Consider the following 21447-nt stretch of genomic DNA (forward strand, 5'->3'; position numbering starts at 1 on the left):
GAGAGAAAAGGAAAGTGTCTCTCATCAGCTATTCAGGATGTATTAAAAGTGAGAATATGGCCCAGACCGCTGGCGCAGCGGTCCGGGCACCTAGGCTAGAATGTAGCCTGACGTTGCGGGTTCGAGTTCCCATTTTGCTGCGTGTCACTCCCCATCTCTCTCTCCCCATTTCCTGTCAGCCTACTGTCCTATCAATAATAAAGGCATAAAAAACTCAAAAATAAATCTTAAAAACATTTATTAGTATTTATGAAAAGAAGGTACCGGTACATGTCTTTTTTACTTAAAAACTAGCATTTTACCTGAGCTCACTGCAGTCTTGTGTAGCCAGATATCTACTGATATATCTGAGGACTTTTAAATTCAATGAATTGGCTAAAACAAAACAAAAAACAATGGCTTCACAGAAATAATTTAGGGCAGTCCTTCATAGTGATATGGTATCAGGATTGGTTTTCAAAGCAGCTCAGTTCATACAGTTCATGTAGGTTTGTCAGCGCTGGTTTTCTCCGCTGTTCAAGCCTATACATTGAATTTAGATTTCCCCCAGACACGAATCAGAGACCTCTGCTCCTCTGGCCATGCGAGACGCTTTTCAAATGCCTCATTTGCTTAAACCATTAAGACCGGGAACTCATCAGTGTCATTTTAAGATTTCTTTGGCTATTCAAAAATAGCAGATATACAAATATACAAGCTCATAGCGCGGCACCGAGTGCCGCGCTATGAGCTTGTAGATCTGCTATATATTTCTTATTTTGTGCAAATCTTTGAATATTCATATTTTTTAAAGCAAACATTTGTAACTCAAATCTTTGCTTCTGGGGATTCTACAAATGTCTTCTAAATCCTAACAGTTTTTTGAAAAAACGTATGTTGCTATAATCAGTGGTTCTCAAACTTTTTCATGTCAAGGACCCCCAAAAAGACATGTATTTGGCCGTGGACCCCCATCTCAAAATATGTTGCTCCAGGGACCCCCCAGAAGCAAAGATTTGAATTAAAAAATTTCGCTTTAAAAATATATATGTCACAGTACGTTTGGAGAACCAGTACGATTGAAGACAGAGCGCTCGTTTTTAGGCACGGGGCTCCTTCGGGGCGAGGCGGGGCTTTTCGAGACAGGGTTTATTAGCGAGGCTCGCGAGGAGGAGGAGGAGGACGGCGCTGCGAGGCGGGGGGTTATTACGCGAGGCTCGCGAGGAAGAGGAGCCTCCTCCTCCTCCTCCTCCTCGCGTTTTAAACCGTCCCGTCCTCTCCTTCTCTCCTTCTCCTCCTCCGAGGAGGAGGAGAAGGAGAGCGCGGAGAGGCGGGGCTTTGATGCGCCGACGGAGACCTGTCTTTTGTTGTTCCCCCCCACATAGCAACCAGGAAGCTACGCTAGCGGAACCATAATATCTATGAGGGGAACGCTGAACACGCGTTCACACGCACGGTGCGCCGACTTAGTGGAGCTTGAGGCCGAGGAAGCGCGCCCTCGCGCCTCCAGGCGCGAGTGCCCGCGGTGACCGGCCGACGCTCCACTAGTCGACTCAGCGCCGTTTGATTTGTAAACCGATAGGGACAGAATAGTTCTTTTCATGGATCACTGTGTGTGTGTGTGTGTGTGTGTGTGTGTGTGTGTGTGTGTGTGTGTGTGTGTGTGTGTGTGTGTGTGTGTGTGTGTGTGTGTGTGTGTGTGTGTGTCAGGGAGAAAGTAAAACAAAAGCCAGAACACAATAAAAGTATCTAAACAGTCCTGCTTTCAATAAACCAAAAAAAGCATGAGCGAGTGCGCGTGTGTGTGCGCGTGTGTGTGTGTGTGTGTGTGTGTGTGTGTGTGTGACTGTGTGTGTGTGTGTGTGTGGCCATATATGTTTGTGCACAAGCCTGGCTTGTGGCTCCCTCTAGTGCTGGGTGGGTGGTAAAAACGAGCGCGCTTTCTTCAATCGTACTGGTTCTCCAATCATACTGTAACATATATATTCAAATATTTGCCAAAATTTACCAGGATTAAAAAAAAATAGCAGATCTACAGGCTTATAGTGTGGCACTCGGTGCCGCACTATGAGCTTGTAGATCTGCTATTTTTGAATAGCCAAAGTATAAAATAATGGCTATAGCTAAAATCGAAAATGACACAGATGTGTTCCCGGTCTTAATGGGTTAATAACGCGGTCTATCACCAAGGAAATGCAACTCAGCTCATTTCAACCACCGCGCAATAAATCCTCCGCCGCACGACAATCTGGGATCCCTTAAAGATCCGCTCGGTGTCGTGTGCAGTGCGGTTGAACTCTCACTCCGACTGCCAATATCCTTTCGTTGGGTAATAAGCGCCGCCGCAAGGCTAATTCTTCATCAATACGCGGATTGAGGATGTCTTCATCGACAGCTTTGTTGACAAGGTCGTACACAGATCATATGTAAATTGACCACCGCGGCGCAGCCAGACAGATTGGACGTTTCCGCCCACCGAGACGAGACGTCTGGTGACATCTAAATTCTACGCGGGGCGGCGCCGGCGATCCCTGCCGCTGGTGAGGCCCGTGGGGATATTGCAAGTGGGCCCCCAGATAATTGGCAAAACACAACGTTTGTAATGCTAATTTCACATTAATATTAACCCATTTAGACCTGAGGCCGACTTGAAAACTTCAAAAATGTATTAAAAAAATTGTTCATGTAGGCACGGAAGGCAGGAGGTTTATATGCTACGTTTACTCCCTGGACCCCCCATCCCCCGCCCCCCCCCCATTCATTCACTAACAAGCTAATTAATTCGTACTCCCACAAGTCAGTATACGTTCAACCTCACGCCATTCTCATTCGCTACAAGCCAACTCACTCACGCCCTCATTCCAATAGTGCATCTCTGGCGGTTCATTTAAGCAGCCTCACTGTTCATTCTACGTGCTTCGCTGTCTCAGCTGGTTGCACAGCTGTCGGTTTTCAAATTCCCTCCACCTCCCCGGCCTCCTCCCTGTGGCATTTAGTTCATATTGTTATAGGTTGATTCGGTGCATTGTACCGTGGTTCTATGGATTGTACTATGATATGTGGTAGTTTGATTATGCATTGAAGGTTCAATGTTATGTTCATGTATAACTGTATTTTATGCTCTGCTCTGGGGGGTTTGTGATTTCAGATCTGTTGTCCTGCTTGCGTAATATGTAATGAGCAGAGTCACAGCGCCAAATCTGAATGCAATATCATTGCAGTAAATGGTTACTATTGCAGTAAATGCTTATATATGCAATACATTACATTACATTACATTACATTACAGTCATTTAGCAGACGCTTTTATCCGAAGCGACTTACAATAAGTGCATTCAACATAGGTAGGGAATGAAACTACTAATCACCAGAAGTCCTAAGTGCATTTTCTCCTATGCAATACATGGTAAATGGTTAATAAATGGTATTGGTTATTACTGTGTCTAAAGAATTACAAAAAAAATATGTTGCTATATACTGTACTGTATATAGCAACAAGAACCCCAAAAGGGGTTCCCGGCTTGAAATGTATAGTTACGTAATGGGGTTCCAGTTCTAAATGGGTTTAAAAAATAAATAAAATTAATGTCATGGAATGTTTACTTTAAAACCTTGAAATAATGAGTTCTCATTGTGATATAAAAATATATATACTACTTTAGTTCCATTGATCCAAGCCGGGAACACATCGATTGAATGATCATTAAAATAAACATAGTCTCACCCATCAGACCACTTAACACGGCAGCCGTGGGCCGTGAACACTTTGGAGAAACCACTGATGTACGAGCTAAGACCGAGTGGAAACAATTGAGACATATTAAAAAACAATAAGAGCATCTCAGAACCAAGGCAAAGAGTTTCGGGTGGTCCCTCACATTGATGTGGTATCAGGTTTGTTAGCTGAGGTTTTCTCTGCCGTTTTAGCCCCTACGTGAATGAACATTTCCCCAGACGTATCGGTGAGCGGAGATCTGCCGATTGTCTGGCCATGTGAGACTATGTTCCAACAAGAAACACATGCATTAGGCCAGTGGTTCCCAAACTTTTTTAGCTCAAGACCCAAAACAGAAGTGAGAGGTTTGCCCGGGATCTACAAGCTCACAACGTGACGCTTCGCGACGAGTTGCGAGCTTGCAGAGCTGCTATTTTCACTACTTATTTTTTTTCCGGAAATTATTTGATTTTATTTATGATTTACTTTGGAAAAAAAATTGAATTGTTTTTAATTGATAGAAAGTTGTGATTTTCTTTTTACTTTTTTAAATCTTTTGAAGTAATATATGTATTTTCTTTAAATGTAGACATTTTTAAGTTTAAGTGGTCCGTGACCCAAATATGGGTCCCGACCCACTGTTTGGGAACCCCAATGCAGGCCATAGGCCTGTGCATGAATCAGCGTTTCACATGGAGTGGTTCATGCTGTACTGAGGTGACTGTACAGCTGACCTGCTAGCCTTCCTTTTCCACCAGAGATCATTGAACTAGAAAATAATGTCGGCGGTATTACGTCAGTGGTTCTCAACCTTTTCTGGATGTGATCGCGGTCCACCCATCTGACCACTTAACACGACAGCCGTGTTAAGTGGTCACATGGGTGGGCCGCGTGCATTTTCAGAGCATGCTTATTGTAATGATCAATCATTTGATTGTGTTCTGGCTTGGATCAAGTAGTATACTTTGAGTTCCAACTCATCGGTATCACAATGAAAATATTTTTTTCAGGTAAAAATACCATGACATTTTAAGTCATTATTTTTTTAATATTAATGTTATATTATCATACAAATCTTAGTGCTCTGTCAATTACTTTTGTTTGTTTGTTTATTACGGATCCCCATTAGTCCTCACGACAGTGAAGACTACTCTTCCTGGGGTCCAAACATTCATACTTCACAATACAATTAAAACATAATACAATGTAATTATAGTTAAAACAAAACAAAACAAAAATGATTGAAGATTTCGATCTTCACAAATTCTATAAATGATTAGACAGTATATAAATGTTTAGTTTGCAAATCAAGAAATTACAACAAAAAATAATAATAATTACAAAAAACTTGAGGGCCCACTTGCAACATGCTCATGGCCCACAGGTTGAGGATTGCTGGTGTACGTTCTTATTGACAAAATCTGCAAATGTTTTCGTCTGCCAACTGTGACTTCAAATGAGCACAACAGGAGAACAAGCTACAATATGTTCACCACCAATGTTGGAAGCGACCAGCAGCATGAAGCGAAACATTTGAAAGAGTACAGGAAAAGAGTAGTAAAGTAACAGACTAGCAGTGGTGGAAAAAGTACTCATATGTTTTACTTAAGTAAAAGTATCAATACTGCAATGTAGAAGTACTCTGTTACAAGTAAAAGTCCAGAATTCAAAATTGACTTGAGTAAAAGTACAAAAGTATTGGTATCAAAATGTACTTAAAATACCAAAAGTAAAAGTACTAAAATGTTTGAAAATAGCAGATCTACAAGCTCAAAACGCATCACAATGCGACGCGTTATGACCTTGTAGATCGGCTATTTTCAAATATCCTTGGTATAAAATAGGGCTAAAGTGGTTAACGTATGTTTTATATTGTAATAATTTATATCTGCAAAGTAACTAGTAACTAAAGTTTCCAAATAATTGTAGTGGAGTAAAAGTACAACATTTGCCTCTGAGATGTAGTGGAGTAGAAGTAAAAGTATAGACAATTGGAAATACTTCAGTAAAGTAAAAGTACCTCAACATTGTACTTAAGTACAGTACTTGAGTAAATGTACTTAGTTACTTCACACCACTGCAGACTAGTCACGGTAAAGTACGTGAGGCTTAATATGTTCACCTACCCCATATTCTCCTGTCTTGTGGTCGGTCATTGCCCATACGTTGATGTCTATGTCCCTGGCATTCTTGTGGTCCGTTGTAACGAGGCCTGTAACTCCTAAACACATAGACAACATTTGTGTTATGGGTGTTCCATTAACCTACTGTACACACACAAAAAACACACAATATTGGTGTAACCTGAAGGAACAAGGTAATGAAGAAGAACTTTTTAATTTCAAGGACCCCCCACTCTCAGAGCAGAGGCAACATTTCATACAAAACTAGTGGGTGGCAAAAAAGTGACAACTTAAGCCTGATTTTCAAAACTAGAGGTTACGTTGCACCGCATACCGACTGATATGGGCATATATGGAGATCTACAAGTATTACGCAATACTTGTAGATCTGCTTGTAGATCTACTATTGGCTATTTCTTTGAATAAGAAAAAATATATATTTTATTTTATTTTCGGCTGTAATGACATGCCAAAAATAGGGAGGCCAGTTTTAAAGTTATTAACGAATGTATGTTTGCAGAATGAAAACTGACAATAAGTGTCGATCTAAAATCACAATGCGTCACAATCGGCTAAATGGCCGAAATGTATATAGGGCTGAAGTGGTTAGTGTGTTTTGTTATAATAATCAAAATCTACAAACTAGTAACTAAAGTTTTCAATTAATTGCAGTGGAGTAAAAGTACAATATTTGCCTCTGACATGTAGTGGAGTAGAAGTAAAAGTATTGGAAATGGGAAAATAGTCAAGTAAAGTACAAATACCTAAAAATGTTACTTAAGTACAGTACTTGAGTACATGTACTTAGTTACTTTACACCACTGTACCCAGACCCATTGAGAGAGAGTTACTATTTGAGCCCACCACTACGCGATCACTCGGTTCACGTATGGTGCATGCTTCATCAACACCCAGAGCATTCACTGTTTACAACTGGAACTACTGGTCGCCCGATGGCAACTACATTACTTCCACATTCTTCTTGTTCTCGTTTTGAACTCTGAGCACACCTACACACATTCCAAATCAACCATAGGTTGGTTTTGGAAATAAATCATTGAACACTGAATATTACACGAATATTCTTCGTTTACAAAAGAAGTCTATGGGACTGCCGTGACTTTCTCTCTCAATAGCTCTGGCGGTAACCGCACTGCCCCTCATAAAGTCCACCAGAAGAGGACCAGAATGCAGCTATCTACCCAAATAGACCCCCCCCAATAAACACAGAAGGAGCTCGCCTGTGTCAACACAGGTCACAGGCTGCACGACGGGAGATGGGGCAGAACACATAGCATTTCTAAAGAAGGTTTACATGAGGAAGAATAGAAACCGCTCATATATGCTCCAATCAGACGTTTGTTGTTGTTGTTGTCGTCAGGTCAAAATGTTTGAGCTGACAAAGAGCCCAGGCTCTCTAAATGTTGTCATTAAAATGTATTGAAGCATAAGAGTGCGCTGGTTCTATTCTCCCTAACCCATTAAGACCTGAGGCCGATTCTACTAAATGTCTTCTAAATCCTAACAGTTTCTTTGTTGCTACATCAGTGGTTCTCAAACCTTTTCCCCCAAAATGATATGTATTTGGCCACGGACCCCCATCTCAAAATATTTTGTTCCAGGGACCCCCAGAAGCAAAGATTTGAGTTACAAACGTTGGCTTTAAAAATATATATATTCAAAGATTTGCACAAATTTGCACGATAAAAAAAAAATAGCAGATCTACAAGCTCGTAGCGCGCTATGAGCTTGTAGATCTGCTATTTTTTAATAACAAAATAAATCTAAAATGACACAGATGCGTCCCCGGTTAAAATGAGACTGCCTTAACACAGCATCCCCGACATGTGATGTGCGGAGTTGTGTGCATCCCACACATTAGTCACACTAAGTCAAAGTCTAAGTCTCCCGCATTGGGGAAAAAGTGAAAATAGCAGATCTACCAGACCCTGTGATGCTTGTAGATTGCCCTTTTTCCGGTGTATGCCACCAGTAATTCAGGCTTAACCACATGAACCTTAGTGTCCCTATTCTAGGCATGTCATCATAGCCAAATATTCGGCAAAAATAACAGGTTCACACAAAGCTTGATGATCAGCAATTTTCGACGAAGAGATTTGGAGTAGAGGCGGAAAAAGGTAGGGGACCAAGTGTGGACCCCTGGGGGACCCCAGTCAATGAAGTACAAGGTTTATAAGGTTCTAAACCAAGGGCTTACCCCAGAATCTCTGGTTCTGCATCCTAGTTGTGATGTTGATGCCATCATTCTGGGCACCACCCTCGGCTAACGTCTCCTCCAGCGCCTTGGCATACATAATGAATCCATCATAGAAGCTGCCAGCAATGTAATCCATCTGAAAGGAGGGATGGCAGACGTATATATACAATTTACAACTACAATTTAAGCCTTTAGCAGACGCTTCTTATCCAGAGTGACTTACAAAACACAAGGTAAATAATCCTGTAAAAAGAATGCAGAGAACAGTGTAGTGCCTCAAAGAAACTAGGTAAACAATGAACCTAGCATCTGTCTGAGCAACATGCCATCTAAAACAATAGGCTAAATTTAGGATTTTGCTATTCATTTCTGCTCATCCCGCCCACTTTAAAAATCCTGAATATTATATAATAATAATATACTGAAAGATGGGGTGTGCTGTTGGTTCACGTCTTTTTTTCTATTTAACCCTTTCAAATCTTTGAATATATATTTTTTAAAGCGAACATTTGTAAAATATTTTGTTCCAGGGACCCCCAGAAGCAAAGATTTGAGTTACAAATGTTCTCAAGATTTTTCAATAATAGCAGATCTACAAGCTCATAGCGCTTGTACATCTTCTGTTTTTGAATAGCCAAGGAAATCTAAAATGACACAGATGCGTTACCGGATTGAATGGGTTAAAAAGAAAATGACGTGGATTTCAGGATCCACGTAGAAACGGCTCCAATGTGGATCTCGGACTTCATGTGACCAGCCCGTGACATCGGTCATCTATGATGTCAGCAGTCTATGACAGTGGTTCTTAACCTTTTCAGGCCGCGACCCGTGGGTCGGGCCTCAAAACGTGAGGCATTGTGTGAGCTTATAGATCTATATATCTGTGGAACCGAGTCAAACTAAATGCAATGCCTCAACTCCTACAATTCCAAGTGCTTGTCAGGGTGGGGGGTCCCCAGTTCAAATATGATTATTTTGGGGGACAGGTTGAGAACCACTGGTCTATGACGTATCTATGACTCCAAATTTGGTCAAGGTTTCAGCCCAGATCACAGCCCCATTGACTTCTACCGTATTGTAAAATTCAAGTTAAATATCGTTGTCGGGCAGAAACCTCTTATCTCCATATTTTAACTTTCTGTGTTTTTTCGTAAATTAATACCATACTTGGTTCGCGCCGCGTTTCGAGCTTGTAGATCTGCTACTATTTTTTTATTTGACAACCGTTTCTGTCTCTGTCGGTTTTCCATCCGACAGAGACGATATCTAAAAAAGTATAAAACGTTGTTGTGAAACAAAATTAGAGGAGGTAGATCTGTGGCTTACTGGCGGCATGCATACAAAGTTTGGCGCTGATCGCTCCAGTGGTTTGCGAGATTAGCACCGGACAGAGATACAGACAGACAGACAGACAGACAGACAGACAGACAGACAGACAGACAGACAGACAGACAGAAACTCTCTCACTCTCGTACACTCACACTGTAATTTTTTTTATAATTTCCAGAAAAAAGAACTCTTCACATAAACGCTGCAGTTGTGTAGCAATGTAGAATATAGTAAGATCAAAGGTCCAACTACAGTACTTACCAATGAGGGCTCCAAAGTCACACCAAAGTCCCTCAGTGCCCTGGCATGGAGTTCCTTTTGGAAGTCTTTGTACTCTGGATTATCGGGTGGTCGGTATGTTATGACGAACACAGACTGGGAGAGAAAGAGAAGAGACACAACATGAAACTTTTTTTTAAATGTCATACACTACTTAGTCCATACCTGGAGAAGCCTGTGGCAAAAATTCTGCAGCTTCAATTTGGGAAAAGTGCAAGAGTCCGTTTTGTCAGTCCCTGCATATATACGCCCATGTGTAATTTCAGATCGATTGACCATCCCGCAAATGAGAGACATGCATGAGAACAGACTTTGCATCCAGAATGTACATCCATTCACAGAATGAAAGAGAATGGATGTGACAATGGATTGGATTGAAAAATCCCTTTCATCAGTCCCTGCATATGCCAATGGTCAATTGTTCAACCCGCGGAGGAGAAAAATGGACTGAAGACAGATAGACAGTAGACCTATTCATGGAGATGACAAAATCCCAAACTGCAAGAGTCCCCATTGTGTGGCTCAGGCCTCTACATAAGCTTGTAGAACAGATATCATCGCTACTTTCATATGAAGAACTATACAGGGCTTAAGTGGTTAAGAAAATGTCCTCTCTCTCTCTCGTTTTTTTTCTTATTTTTTCTACAAATTGAACCCTGGCTGTACAGCATACAAACTGCTTCTCAGAGGTCAAATGAGTTTTAAAGGGCCAAAATCAGGCTGATCCGCTGCATCTCAGGAGCAAACACATAGAAGTGAATAAAGAAGGCGCTGGAGCAACTCGGATGATTGGAGCCTTTTTACTTTAATAGCAGGGTGCAAAGCACAGAAAAGAAACAACAACATTTCAATGTCAGATCACATCTTCGTCAGGTCATCATGACGTGACGTTTTATCTATTCCTAAAAAAAAATAGATACAAGATACACGTTTTTAAATAACACTTTAGAAAACCAACCACAAACTTCCACAACCAATCATGGCTCTGATTCTGAAGGAAGCTTATTGCTGTAATAAAACATGTCGCGGCTTGCAGACAAATTAACATGCTGCACAATAGCCAAGAGAAGAGTCTCCTAACCGAGGTTAGAAGGAGTTCACTCACAGACAAACCCTCATTAGAGCTTTTATCGCTGTGTGTTTAGCTGGTGGTGTTGAAAGCCTGGTGTTGGCTTCAAAACAGCAAAAGAAATATTTTGAATTTAAGTGAAATACTTTAAAAAGTATCAAACATGAGGGAGGGGGCAGGAATTGTGGAGGCACTTCTGTGGTCTACTGGCAGTGGAGTGGGCACACAAGGTTTGTCGCTGATCCGTTCAACAGTTTGTGAGATTAACTCCGGACACACACACACACACACACACACACACACACACACACACACACACACACACACACACACACACACACACACACACACACACACACACACACAGTCTCACAGACCGTCTCACAGACAGCTAGCCCCTTGCAGAGCCACGCTGTAAAAAGTAAAATGTAAGATTATCGTTATTGCCTGAATTGGGAGTGGACATTTCATCCTAATGGTGGCACTAGAGGAAAGGCCATGGGAGTCACCAAAATCACTATGGGGTCATCCTCTGAGGATCATGAAGGTATATAGCAAATTCCATGGCAATCCAACCAGAAGCTTTTAAAATATTCTGTAGTAGGTGGTGTGGAGTCCAGACGGACCAACATCCCCATCCTTAGAGCCCCGCAGCTCATGTTGCTAAAAAAGCATCAGTCCATTTAGACAGAGATAGGAATAATCAATTAATTATGTCATTAACAAAGCCATTCCACGTCAAACTGCTGTGCATACTTGGCAGGTTAACTAACTGAGTGCTGTGCGGCGCCGGTGACCATTTAAACTTCACATCTGTGCAGCTCACTTGTTTATTTCTCAGCACACTGGTTTGCAGGACTTAGTGGCTTCCCCATAAAAAGGCATCCTCTCGCTTATTAACATCGTGCAAGAATTAGACTCCTTCGCATGGTTGAAAGGCAAGAAACATGTTCTCTTCAGAGATTACTGCCTGCCGTGCCCAGTAGGAAAAAGTATTAACTTCATGAAGGCACTCAGCTAGTTTGAGATACGCATATGGTTCTTCTGATTAAACCTATATACTTAGTTGACCGGAGTCCCCCAGGGGTCTGTACCAGATCCCATCCTATGATCTACACAATCGGCTATTTTCGCCCCCCATGTTCGCCCCCAGAATAGGGACAGTCACTAGGGATGATGTAGTTCAAATCTTTACCCTCTTGCACTTTGCCATTTCTATCAGTGTTTTTTCTAGTTTATGTTTTTTATCAAAACATACGGTACTTTGAACTTGAAACACTGTTTATTTTTGGATATCGTTCACAGAAGAAAACTACAGCAGAGTTGGAGGCTTTTCAGTAACCTTAGACCAGTCTAGTCGGCTTGTTTGATTTGGGGTCAGAGAATGTGAAACGCTCTCTGGCTGAGTGGTCGATGCTTGACTTGTGGCAACAAATCTGGCAAATAGTCCTCAAAATAGCCTTCTTACCGAGTTATTCAATCACATACATAGACCCTGGTTTCTACAGACCGTAAATTAAGTCTATTTTTCAGCGATTTCAAATCCGCCATCTTTCTATATCCGGTCCGAAAAATGGACCCGGAAATTAATGCTACTGGTTGGGACCAGAGCGGCGGTGGGAATTAATGCTATTGGTTGTGTAGCATGTCAATCAAAATCATCACAAGGTAGCCACGCCCCTCCTACAGCATATCCTACTTTATCATCAATTTTAAAATAAATGGGACCATCATTTACCAAAACACATATCATGGTGTTTGAAAGAAGACTTTAAACTAGCGACTGGAAGCATACAGTATTTATGACAATGTTTATTAAGGTAATAAAATCAAGTTCGGCAAAAACCTAGCCTAATTGCTTCTGACACCAGCAGGGGTGAAACAGCGAGACTACAGGCCATAGATTTATATATGGGTTCGCAGGGCGGGTTGAGGCGGGTTGGGTTACGTGGCGGGGCGGGGTGGGTCATGAAAAATTATTTTCAGCACTTCATACTATATACATGAAGGACTACACACAACCGGTTAAAGGACATACTGTTTATTGCAAGTTTGATGATAAAGTTACTGACTGGAGTCTGGAGTGTACAGTACATCCATTAAGTTATTTTGTTAGGGTGAAGTTGTTTTACCAGGAGTCATTTAATTTGTATTTAAGTTTTTTTGTTGAGTTATCAGTTCTGATGAGTGCTGGAGTTTAGATGGCTGGCCAAAGAAAGGACCAGCTGCTTCACATGTGCTTATAAGGAGCTGATTGAGTAATTGGACTGCACCATGTCCCCTGTGCATATGGGGAGGGACAGGGGTTTAATATGAGTTTGAATGTATTACTACAATTGTTAAGAAATGTATTTTGTCATTTCAGTTGTATGTAATTTCTTTATTTAATATGAGTTAGTGCTGTAGTGAATTATGTTGCAGTCTGTTTAAATGTTATTTTTTGTCTTGCCCTCTGTGTCAAGAGTGGTTTGATCACCCACTATATATGTTCCCCTCATGTCTCATTTAGGTTAGCTCAGTCTTGATGTCAAGTTCCATTTATTTGGGGCGTAGAATTAGTCATTGTCATGTTTTCATGGGGGGGGGGAGAAGAAAAAAAGTATTTTTTAAAGAAACTACACAGGTGTCCTGGTGTCTCTCTTGCCGACCAACTCTGGTCCTTTACAATGACATACCAGCACAACACGGCGTGATGTGACGAGTTGTGAGCTTGTAGATCGGCTATTTGTCATATGACGTATATAGGGGCTAAGTGTTTAAGCGTTACTCACATGATTCATGCAGGAACTGGTTGAGTTATGAGCCTGTCCATAATGGACAAGACAGAGAATTGAATATCATCCACTGTGAAATATGTCTGTTACTGGTGCCACATAGCAGTTTTTAGACGTGTAATCCCTGCCTGCTTCCAATTATGACGCAGGGTAAAGGCATTGACAAGTTCACCACCAATTAATCTTACAAAGAATTTAGGCCAAACAATGGTACAAAATGTACTGAACAATGATATTAATCAGCTATAGCTCAAAATGGACTGTTCCTAGATTTCATTCCGTTTGTGTCCGTCCTCGTGTGTGTGTGTGTGTGTGTGTGTGTGTGTGTGTGTGTGTGTGTGTGTGTGTGTGTGTGTGTGTGTGTGTGTGTGTGTGTGTGTGTGTGTGTGTGTGTGCGTGTGTGCGTGCGTGAGCGCGTGCGAGCGAGCGCCTGCATGTTATGTGCCGCATACCGTACCTTGAAGACCTTGATGGGGTCAGTCCACTCGGGATCATTATTTTGCCACGGTTTTCGCTCCGTCAGGCTCTCGGCGAACACATCCAGATAGAAGATGGCGTAGTTCTCCGGGTCGGTCACCTCGTTCTGGAACAGCTTCATGATGCTCAGGAACGTGTCGAGAGGCCCACAGATGTACACAACTGTGGAGAGACAAAGCGGGAATGGAATGAATTAGCTGCATTGTGAAACATGAAGGAGAATTGTCAGTCTTTAACTAGCCACTTGTCTAAGTGTGAATACATCTTACATCGCTTGGAAAAAAGTTCACCCCTCCTCAACCCTCCAGTACAAATGAATTAGTCTGCAAAGAAAAAACATGTCTTCAGTCGTGATGTGAATATTAGTTGGTTTGAATCTAGCAGAATGATGGTTATCTTGTCATTTAACCCTTTCTAAATCCTAACAGTTTTTTGAAAAAAATATAAAAAGATATTTGTTTCACGATTTTTCAAAAATAGCAGATCTACAAGCTCATAGCTTGTATATCTGCTATTTTTGAATAGCCAAAGAAATCTAAAATGACACAGATGCGTTCCCGGTCTTAATGGGTTAAGAAAGTGAAGTGATTTCCCTTCTCAGATTTCTGGGGTTAGATTTAAGAAAAGATCTAAATGAACGCTAAATGAATGGACTTTATTGACAAATAATTTGTCTATGATATGATCATAAGTTAGAGTGCCTGCCTGGTGGTTCAGACAGCATGAATACAAAACAGGTGCCATTTGAAGGAAAGCGTACTTTGTATCCATTGTGTAAAATATTTGTGCCAGTATCTTTGCCCAAACTAAACAGAAAACTAACGTTGTCTAAAGACGCGTAGACTGCCCTAGCGTGTCTCATATCTGGCATAGAGGGGCGGGTTCAAAATCTCCGGAGAAAAATTCCGTCGGATCCCATTGGTTCATCAATCTGTCCGTCAGCCCCCGCCCCTTCCCCGCGCCCCTCCTCCTCCCCAATGTGTAGCATTGAGAGCATAGACATATAAAGGTAGACGCCTCCTTCAGCTCTGAAGCGTTCGTATCTCGGGCGCGCTTCCTGCTTCCGCAGGGCTGTCGTGTGTGTCACAGAACCGGAAGTTCGGTAGGCCAATCAGAGGCAGGTGGGGGCGGGTCTTTTTGTAACCCAGCTCTTAACCCTTTGAGAGGCAGCAGCTGTGCGCAGCATCTAGTTAGTTGGAACTTGGCAAACTCCACACTCTATTTGTGAAATTCAAATAAGAGACATGGTCCTTTTTCATATCAAGGTCCATTATTTATTCAGCATTTGAGTCACGGAACACCGTTTGATAAGCTTTAGCCTCTCACACCCAAAACTTTGAATATGTTATCGTTCGATAAGATGTTGTCAAAATAACAATTGTTTACGTTCTCTAATTGTGTACTTGTTTAGTAAGTAATGCAGATGTTTAACAATTTGACTCTTGACAGTGTGAAATGTTATACTCAAGATTTAAAGATCTATAAGGGTCCATTTGGTTATCAACTCTCCATCATTTAGCTGGGTACCACCTGGAACTCCCTCAAGGACCACTGGTGGTTCCCGGACCACTGGTTGAGAACCATTGCACTGACAAGTCCCGGAAAAGACGCACTGTGATTGGCCAGTAGTCAACGCGCTGTGAGCGCTGTGATTGGCCAGTAGTCACTTTGAGTGACAGGTTCCCTGCGGAAGAGCCGTGTATTGCGATACCAGTCGCCCCAATGAACTGCAGAGGCCAATGAGGTATCTAGGTTTCTAATATCTATGATTGAGAGCCCTGACGTCAAGACATTTGGAGCGACGCCCACTGCACTCTGATTGGTTGGGGAAATGAAACACTTCCTATTCCATGAACGTCAACAGGCTGGTCCAAGCTCTTATTTTTGAGCAAAACTAAAAAAAGACGCGTGACTGGGGGTCCTTGAAATGAAAAAAGATTGAGAACGCTGGTCTAACAGAATCCTCCCATTCTGCATTCATGCGGTCTACTGGGAGATCTCTCATGGCTGTAGCCGGAGCATTATTTCCATTCGCAGCATTTGCCAGTGTGTTCTGGCTGCCAGCTCCAAGGCAGTCCGTCCCGCTTAGCAGACATTTCCGCAAGTGTTAACCCATTAAGACCGGGAAAGCATCTGTCATATTGGATTTGAACCAATTTAACCATTATATTATACTTGGGCTATTCAAAAATAGCAGATCTACAAGCTCGAAGCGCGGGCTATTTATTTATTTTTTAATTTGTGAAAAAGTGTGCAAATCTTTGAATGTAAATGTTTTTTAAAGCGAACATCTTCTAAATCCTTACAGTTTTTTTTTAGAAAAGAAAACTTATGTTGTTATAATATCAGTGGTTCTCAAACTGTTTTCATGTCAAGGACCACCCAAAATGATATGTATTTGTCCGCGGACCCCCCCATCTCAAAACATTTTGTTCCAGGGACCCCCAGACACAAAGATTTGAGGGAAAAAATGTTATATATATTTGCACACATTTCCACGATTTTTGTTGTTGTTGAAAATAGCAGATCTACAAGCTCATAGCGCGGCACTCGGTGCCGCGCTATGAGCTTGTATATCTGCTATTTTTTAACAGCCAAAGAAATCTAAAGCAACACAGATGCGTTCCCGGTCTTAATGGGTTAAGAGTAGACCAAAAAAAAGATGGCACGGGACCACCGCTTAGACCCCGACAAACCTCATGTCTTCCCACATAGCTCAGTAGGAGCCCATGCCAAGTAGTCCTGCCGTCTCCTGGACGGGCGCCCAACATCAATGCATAATAACGCCAGGGGGGTTAAAAAAAAGGTACTCTCATGTTGTAGCAATCATATGGATCTGCAGAGAGATGCTTTATTTCAGCGGCTCTCAAACGTTTTCATGTCGAGGACACCCAAATGTACATGTAATTGGTCGCGGACTCTCATCTGAAAAGATTGAGGGACCCCCCATAAGATTTGTGCAAAGTTTTGATGATTTGCCCACATGATTTGCTTTATTGTGCAACATGTGTTTTCTCACTCAACAGTGAACTAACCAACATACCGTATAAGTGCATACAGGGTATCTGCACATTTCCAAAGTGACAATTTAAAGTGAAATTAGCCGATCTACAAGCTCTACAATGATTTATCTGTGGAACCCGAGTTGAGTTGCCTCAACTGCTACAATTCCAAGAGCTTGTCAGGGTGGGGGGTTCCCAGTTCAAATATGATTATTTTGTGGGGTCACCGCCTGAAAAGTTTGAAAACCACTGCCCTATAGCATATTCTTCATTAACCAGTCCCGCGGGCGGTCTGTACTACTTTTTTCCTTCCACACCAAATCTCTTGTAGATCTGCTATTTTCGCCACATGTTTGCCTATTAGGACCCCCACATTGATATGTATTTGGCCACGGAAACCCATCTGAAAAGGTTTTGTGCCAGGGACCCCCTATAGGAGTTAAAAGAATAAAAATTATTGAAAATGTTCGAGATTTTTCAAGATTTTTCAAAAATAGCAGATGTACAAGCTCAGCGCGGCATAAAGTGACACGCTGTGTGAGCTTATAGATCTGCTATTTTTGAATAGCCAACATATAAATGGACAAAGTGGTTCAAATGATTGTGATGCTTGTGAGTGGTTGAAGCTCAGCGGCACCTTTTCTTTACTCCTGTATTGAGCAGAAATACTTCACAGAAAAAAAAGAAAAAAAAAAGTGCCACTGAGCTTCAACCCCTCACATTTGTCAAAATAACGTGTCGCTCTGACCTTGTCTTGAGCATCAACCGAATCTACACAGCCCTTAAACACTAAGGTGTTAGCAATTTTAATTAAATTCTGAGTTACACAACCTAAGCTTTCTTCTTAAAGCTACAGTAACAGCATTATTGTTTAGCCTATAAAGCACATCACCAGGAATTACAAAAACACTTATTAACTTATTTACCCTTTTTAACTTAGCTTATATAACAATCATACTTCAATACATGAACTGTTAAAATAAAATACAAAATCACAAAATAAAGCAGCAATTATCAAAACACAATATTCAAACTTGGCTCCCACAATGCAGTATTAACACATTATGCTGGGGACCCCCTGGAACCCCAACGAACCCTGGGGGTCCCCGGACCCCACTTTGAGAAACACTGCCTTAGCAAATTGTTATGTCAGCACAACAATGTAACCAAATCCAGGTCCCTGTGCATTTGTTGTGCTTGGGGATTAAACGGGTTCTGATTGTGACTCGCTCTTTGATTTGACAAGCACCAGGTAACAAACACTGCAGGGCTCGCTCCATGCTTAATCACATGCACATTCATTAGCAACTAATGGCTCATCACCATATTTAAATTGAAAATGATGATGATTTTTTTTTTTTTTTTCTTCCCAAGATACAGCAAGGGAAACCAAATTAAACACTTGAACCCTAGCATCCCTATTCTGTGCATGTTAAGGCCTGGCGAACATTCAGCGAAAAATAGGTGATTACAAGCTCACAATGCGTCGCAAAAGCGTGAGCTTGTAGACTGGCTATTTGCGGCAAAGATATTTGGTGTAGATGGAAAAGAGGAGGGGAGCAAGCATGAATCGACCCCTGGGGGACCCATGATCAAGGGTTTAAGTGGATAGATTACCTTGTTTTTTCATACTATGTGGGCTCTGTGTCATGTTTGTTTTCAAAACGGAATCTCTTTCAAAGAGGATTATCCTCCAGGCCTTTGTGGTTTCATGGTCTGTTTGGGGGGGGGGGGGGTTTATGACTTGTAAATGGGGGTGTTGTAGGTTTACCTCTGCAGCATGCCTTTGTTCTGAGTCACGGCGTGTTCTGAATAGAAAACTTCACGCCACTTTAGACACAGTTGAAGTGAATCAACCACACCGGCAACACCATTTTCTTTTCAGAGGACAGTTTACACGATTAGTTCATTATGCCACATCACTACCTGCGCTTCCCTTGTGTACACACAGCAAATGTGTCAGCTTAAAGCCTGAGTTATACTTAGCTGTGCCCCGAAAAGAGCCAATCTACAAGCTCACAATGCGTCGTGCTGCCATGCCATGCATTGTGACCTTGTAGATCGGCTTTGTGTTGTGCGCAACAGCCCCATGCAACTATAAATCAGACTTAACTCCTAAAGGTCCTTACACACCGGGGCGAATTCTTCATGCGAATAAATACGTTTTTTTTTTAAACCTTATAAAGTCAATGCAAGCGTCCACATCAGTTTCGCGAAGCGAAAAAGCGTCTTTTAATTATTCGGAACGAGTCCGAATTTTGCGTATATTTGCATATTCGCCGGTGTGTAAGGACCTTTAGAGTGTACCGATGTTCACCATTTGTATACTTTTCATGGAGTTAAATGAACACACAGCATGTTATAGTGCAGGTAGGCAGTTCTCAAACATTTTCTTGGCAAGGACCCTCAAATAGATTGTGGCCTAACAGATGTATTAGGCCATGGACACCCATTTTAGAAGATTTTGTGCAGGGAGTTTTTATGTTAGATTAGATTTAGTACCTGATAATGTTGCTGCTGCTGCTGCTCTCCACTTGCAAAACATTGAAATACCGCAGCCATTTGTTTCAAAGGTTTATCCCAATCTAACCTTTCCTACGTGGATGTACTGTATAACTCTTTCTGGCGGTTTTGCCAGAAAGTGGTGGTTTTGTTCCACTTTTGCTATGGCACTGTAAACTTGTGTTTTCTCAAGCCAATAAAGCCCCTTTAGACATTGGACAATTGAGTGAAACCTGTGACCTGGAATAGTCATTCTCGTACATTCTCTCATTGGGCTACGGTCTAGCCGATGAAATATGAAGTGACATTTAACTGTTCCTCATTTTGCCGGGGACCGCCTGGAACCCCGTTCGAGGACCCCCCCAGTCAAACCCCCCGGTCTGACCCGCCGGCCGGACCCTTATGAGAAAGCGCCGCCGTTAAGGCACCCTTTTTCAACACTCACTGGGAGCGTTTTTAAATTGACTCTAAACACATGCATGATGTCCTTATTGTCCCTACAACAACAGCCAACACAGCTTGAATCCGCTCTGCCATTGAGTCACTTTGACGTCTCCACTCTGACCAACTATAAATGGAATGAAAGGCTTCAAAAGCAAGAATGCCCGCTGAGATTACTCTTAAGTTTAAATGTATGACATTCACCATATTTGTTGTCTTAGCTCTTTGCCTCTCACAGCGTTTTATCTTCTGGCCCCGTTTAAACTCAGAGCAAACTCAGAGCCCTTTTCTGGATCAGGGCCCCCCGCTTGAAAATAGTTTCGGAAAATGCACGGCGGCCCACCCATCTGACCACTTTAACTTTAAGTTCCTATTAATCGGTATCACAATGACAGCAATTTTTTTAAGGTTTTAAAGAAAAAAAAGATTCCAAGGAATTTTTTTACATTGATTTTTTTTAAATATAATGTTAAAATCTTAAGTGTTTTGCCAATTATTTTGGAGCCCACTTGTAATGATCCTCAAGGCCCACCAGTGGTCCCCGGCCGACAGGTTGACTTAGGATACAGGAAGATTTATGTGTGTGTGTGTGGGGGTCTATTCTACATAGTAAAATCCTGAGTGTTAACATAACTCAGAGTGTCACTTTTTACACTCTGAGGTAAACTGACACTCAGGATTTTGACTGTGATTTTGTGTGCATTCTAACGTTTCTAAAGGAAAACAGTGGTGGACAAAGTATCTACTCAAGTAAATACTTCAGTATTCAAAAGTACAAATTACGAAGTACATTTTCAGAAATTGACTGAAATTTTCTGGAATTTTTAGAAATGTTCAAAAACAATAGTGAAAATAACAGATCTACAAGCTCACAACGTGTCGCAACTATTTTCACTATATTTGAAATAGGGCTTAAGTGGTTCATTCATAATAGTTTGGATCCAAAGTGTCCCTTTCTAGATATGTAGTGGAGTCAAAAGTCAAATAGTTCTATTTGAAATGTAGTGGAGTGAAAGTCATCAGCTTGCAAAAGAAAAAGGAAGAAAATAAATCAAAAATGTACTTAAGTATTGTATATTCAAGTATTAGTTACTGTATTAGTACAAGTTATTAGTTACTGTCCAGCACCACCACTGCTAAAAGAAACCTGGTGGGTCTGTTGTTTCATTGGTGGTTTTATGTTATTTGTATGTTATGCATACATACAGATTTCTACTCTGTATTACCTTTCGTTTTGTACACACGATTCTCCAATAAATCCTATTTGACAAAAAAAATGAAGAAAAAAACCTGGCGGGAGGAAAGGAAGGTTACCTCAACTCAACCCGAGAGACAGAGAGAGGCATCTTTTTAAACCATTTGAACATTGTCAACAGGTGACACAAGTGTTGACAGCCTGGAGGAGGTGATCTGCCTGCCAGGATAAAAGTGAATGGAATGTCGAGCCAAAACACCAGTGCCAGGAACAAGCCCTGACAAAACCATTTGCTTCCCTGACCCCGAGCGCGATGCCTATTAACCCCATTCAATCCGGGAAAC

The 21447-nt window shown here is 41.6% G+C and overlaps 1 protein-coding gene across 1 annotated transcript in view; it reads right to left on the bottom strand.

Moving 5' to 3' along the window:
* The window catches only part of npr2 (natriuretic peptide receptor 2), a 96998-nt gene that overhangs the window by 67875 nt on the left and 7676 nt on the right, over window positions 1-21447 (bottom strand). Inside the window, exons 2-5 of the mRNA XM_080418733.1 lie at window positions 13944-14125; window positions 9626-9739; window positions 8036-8171; window positions 5821-5915 (exon numbers count right to left, since the gene is read on the bottom strand). Coding sequence (XP_080274859.1) covers window positions 5821-5915; window positions 8036-8171; window positions 9626-9739; window positions 13944-14125 — 527 coding nt within the window. The remainder of the gene's footprint in view (window positions 1-5820; window positions 5916-8035; window positions 8172-9625; window positions 9740-13943; window positions 14126-21447) is intronic.

This window comes from Gymnoscopelus braueri (assembly GCF_963280865.1).
Source record: "Gymnoscopelus braueri genome assembly, chromosome: 22".
Classification (NCBI taxonomy): domain Eukaryota; kingdom Metazoa; phylum Chordata; class Actinopteri; order Myctophiformes; family Myctophidae; genus Gymnoscopelus; species Gymnoscopelus braueri.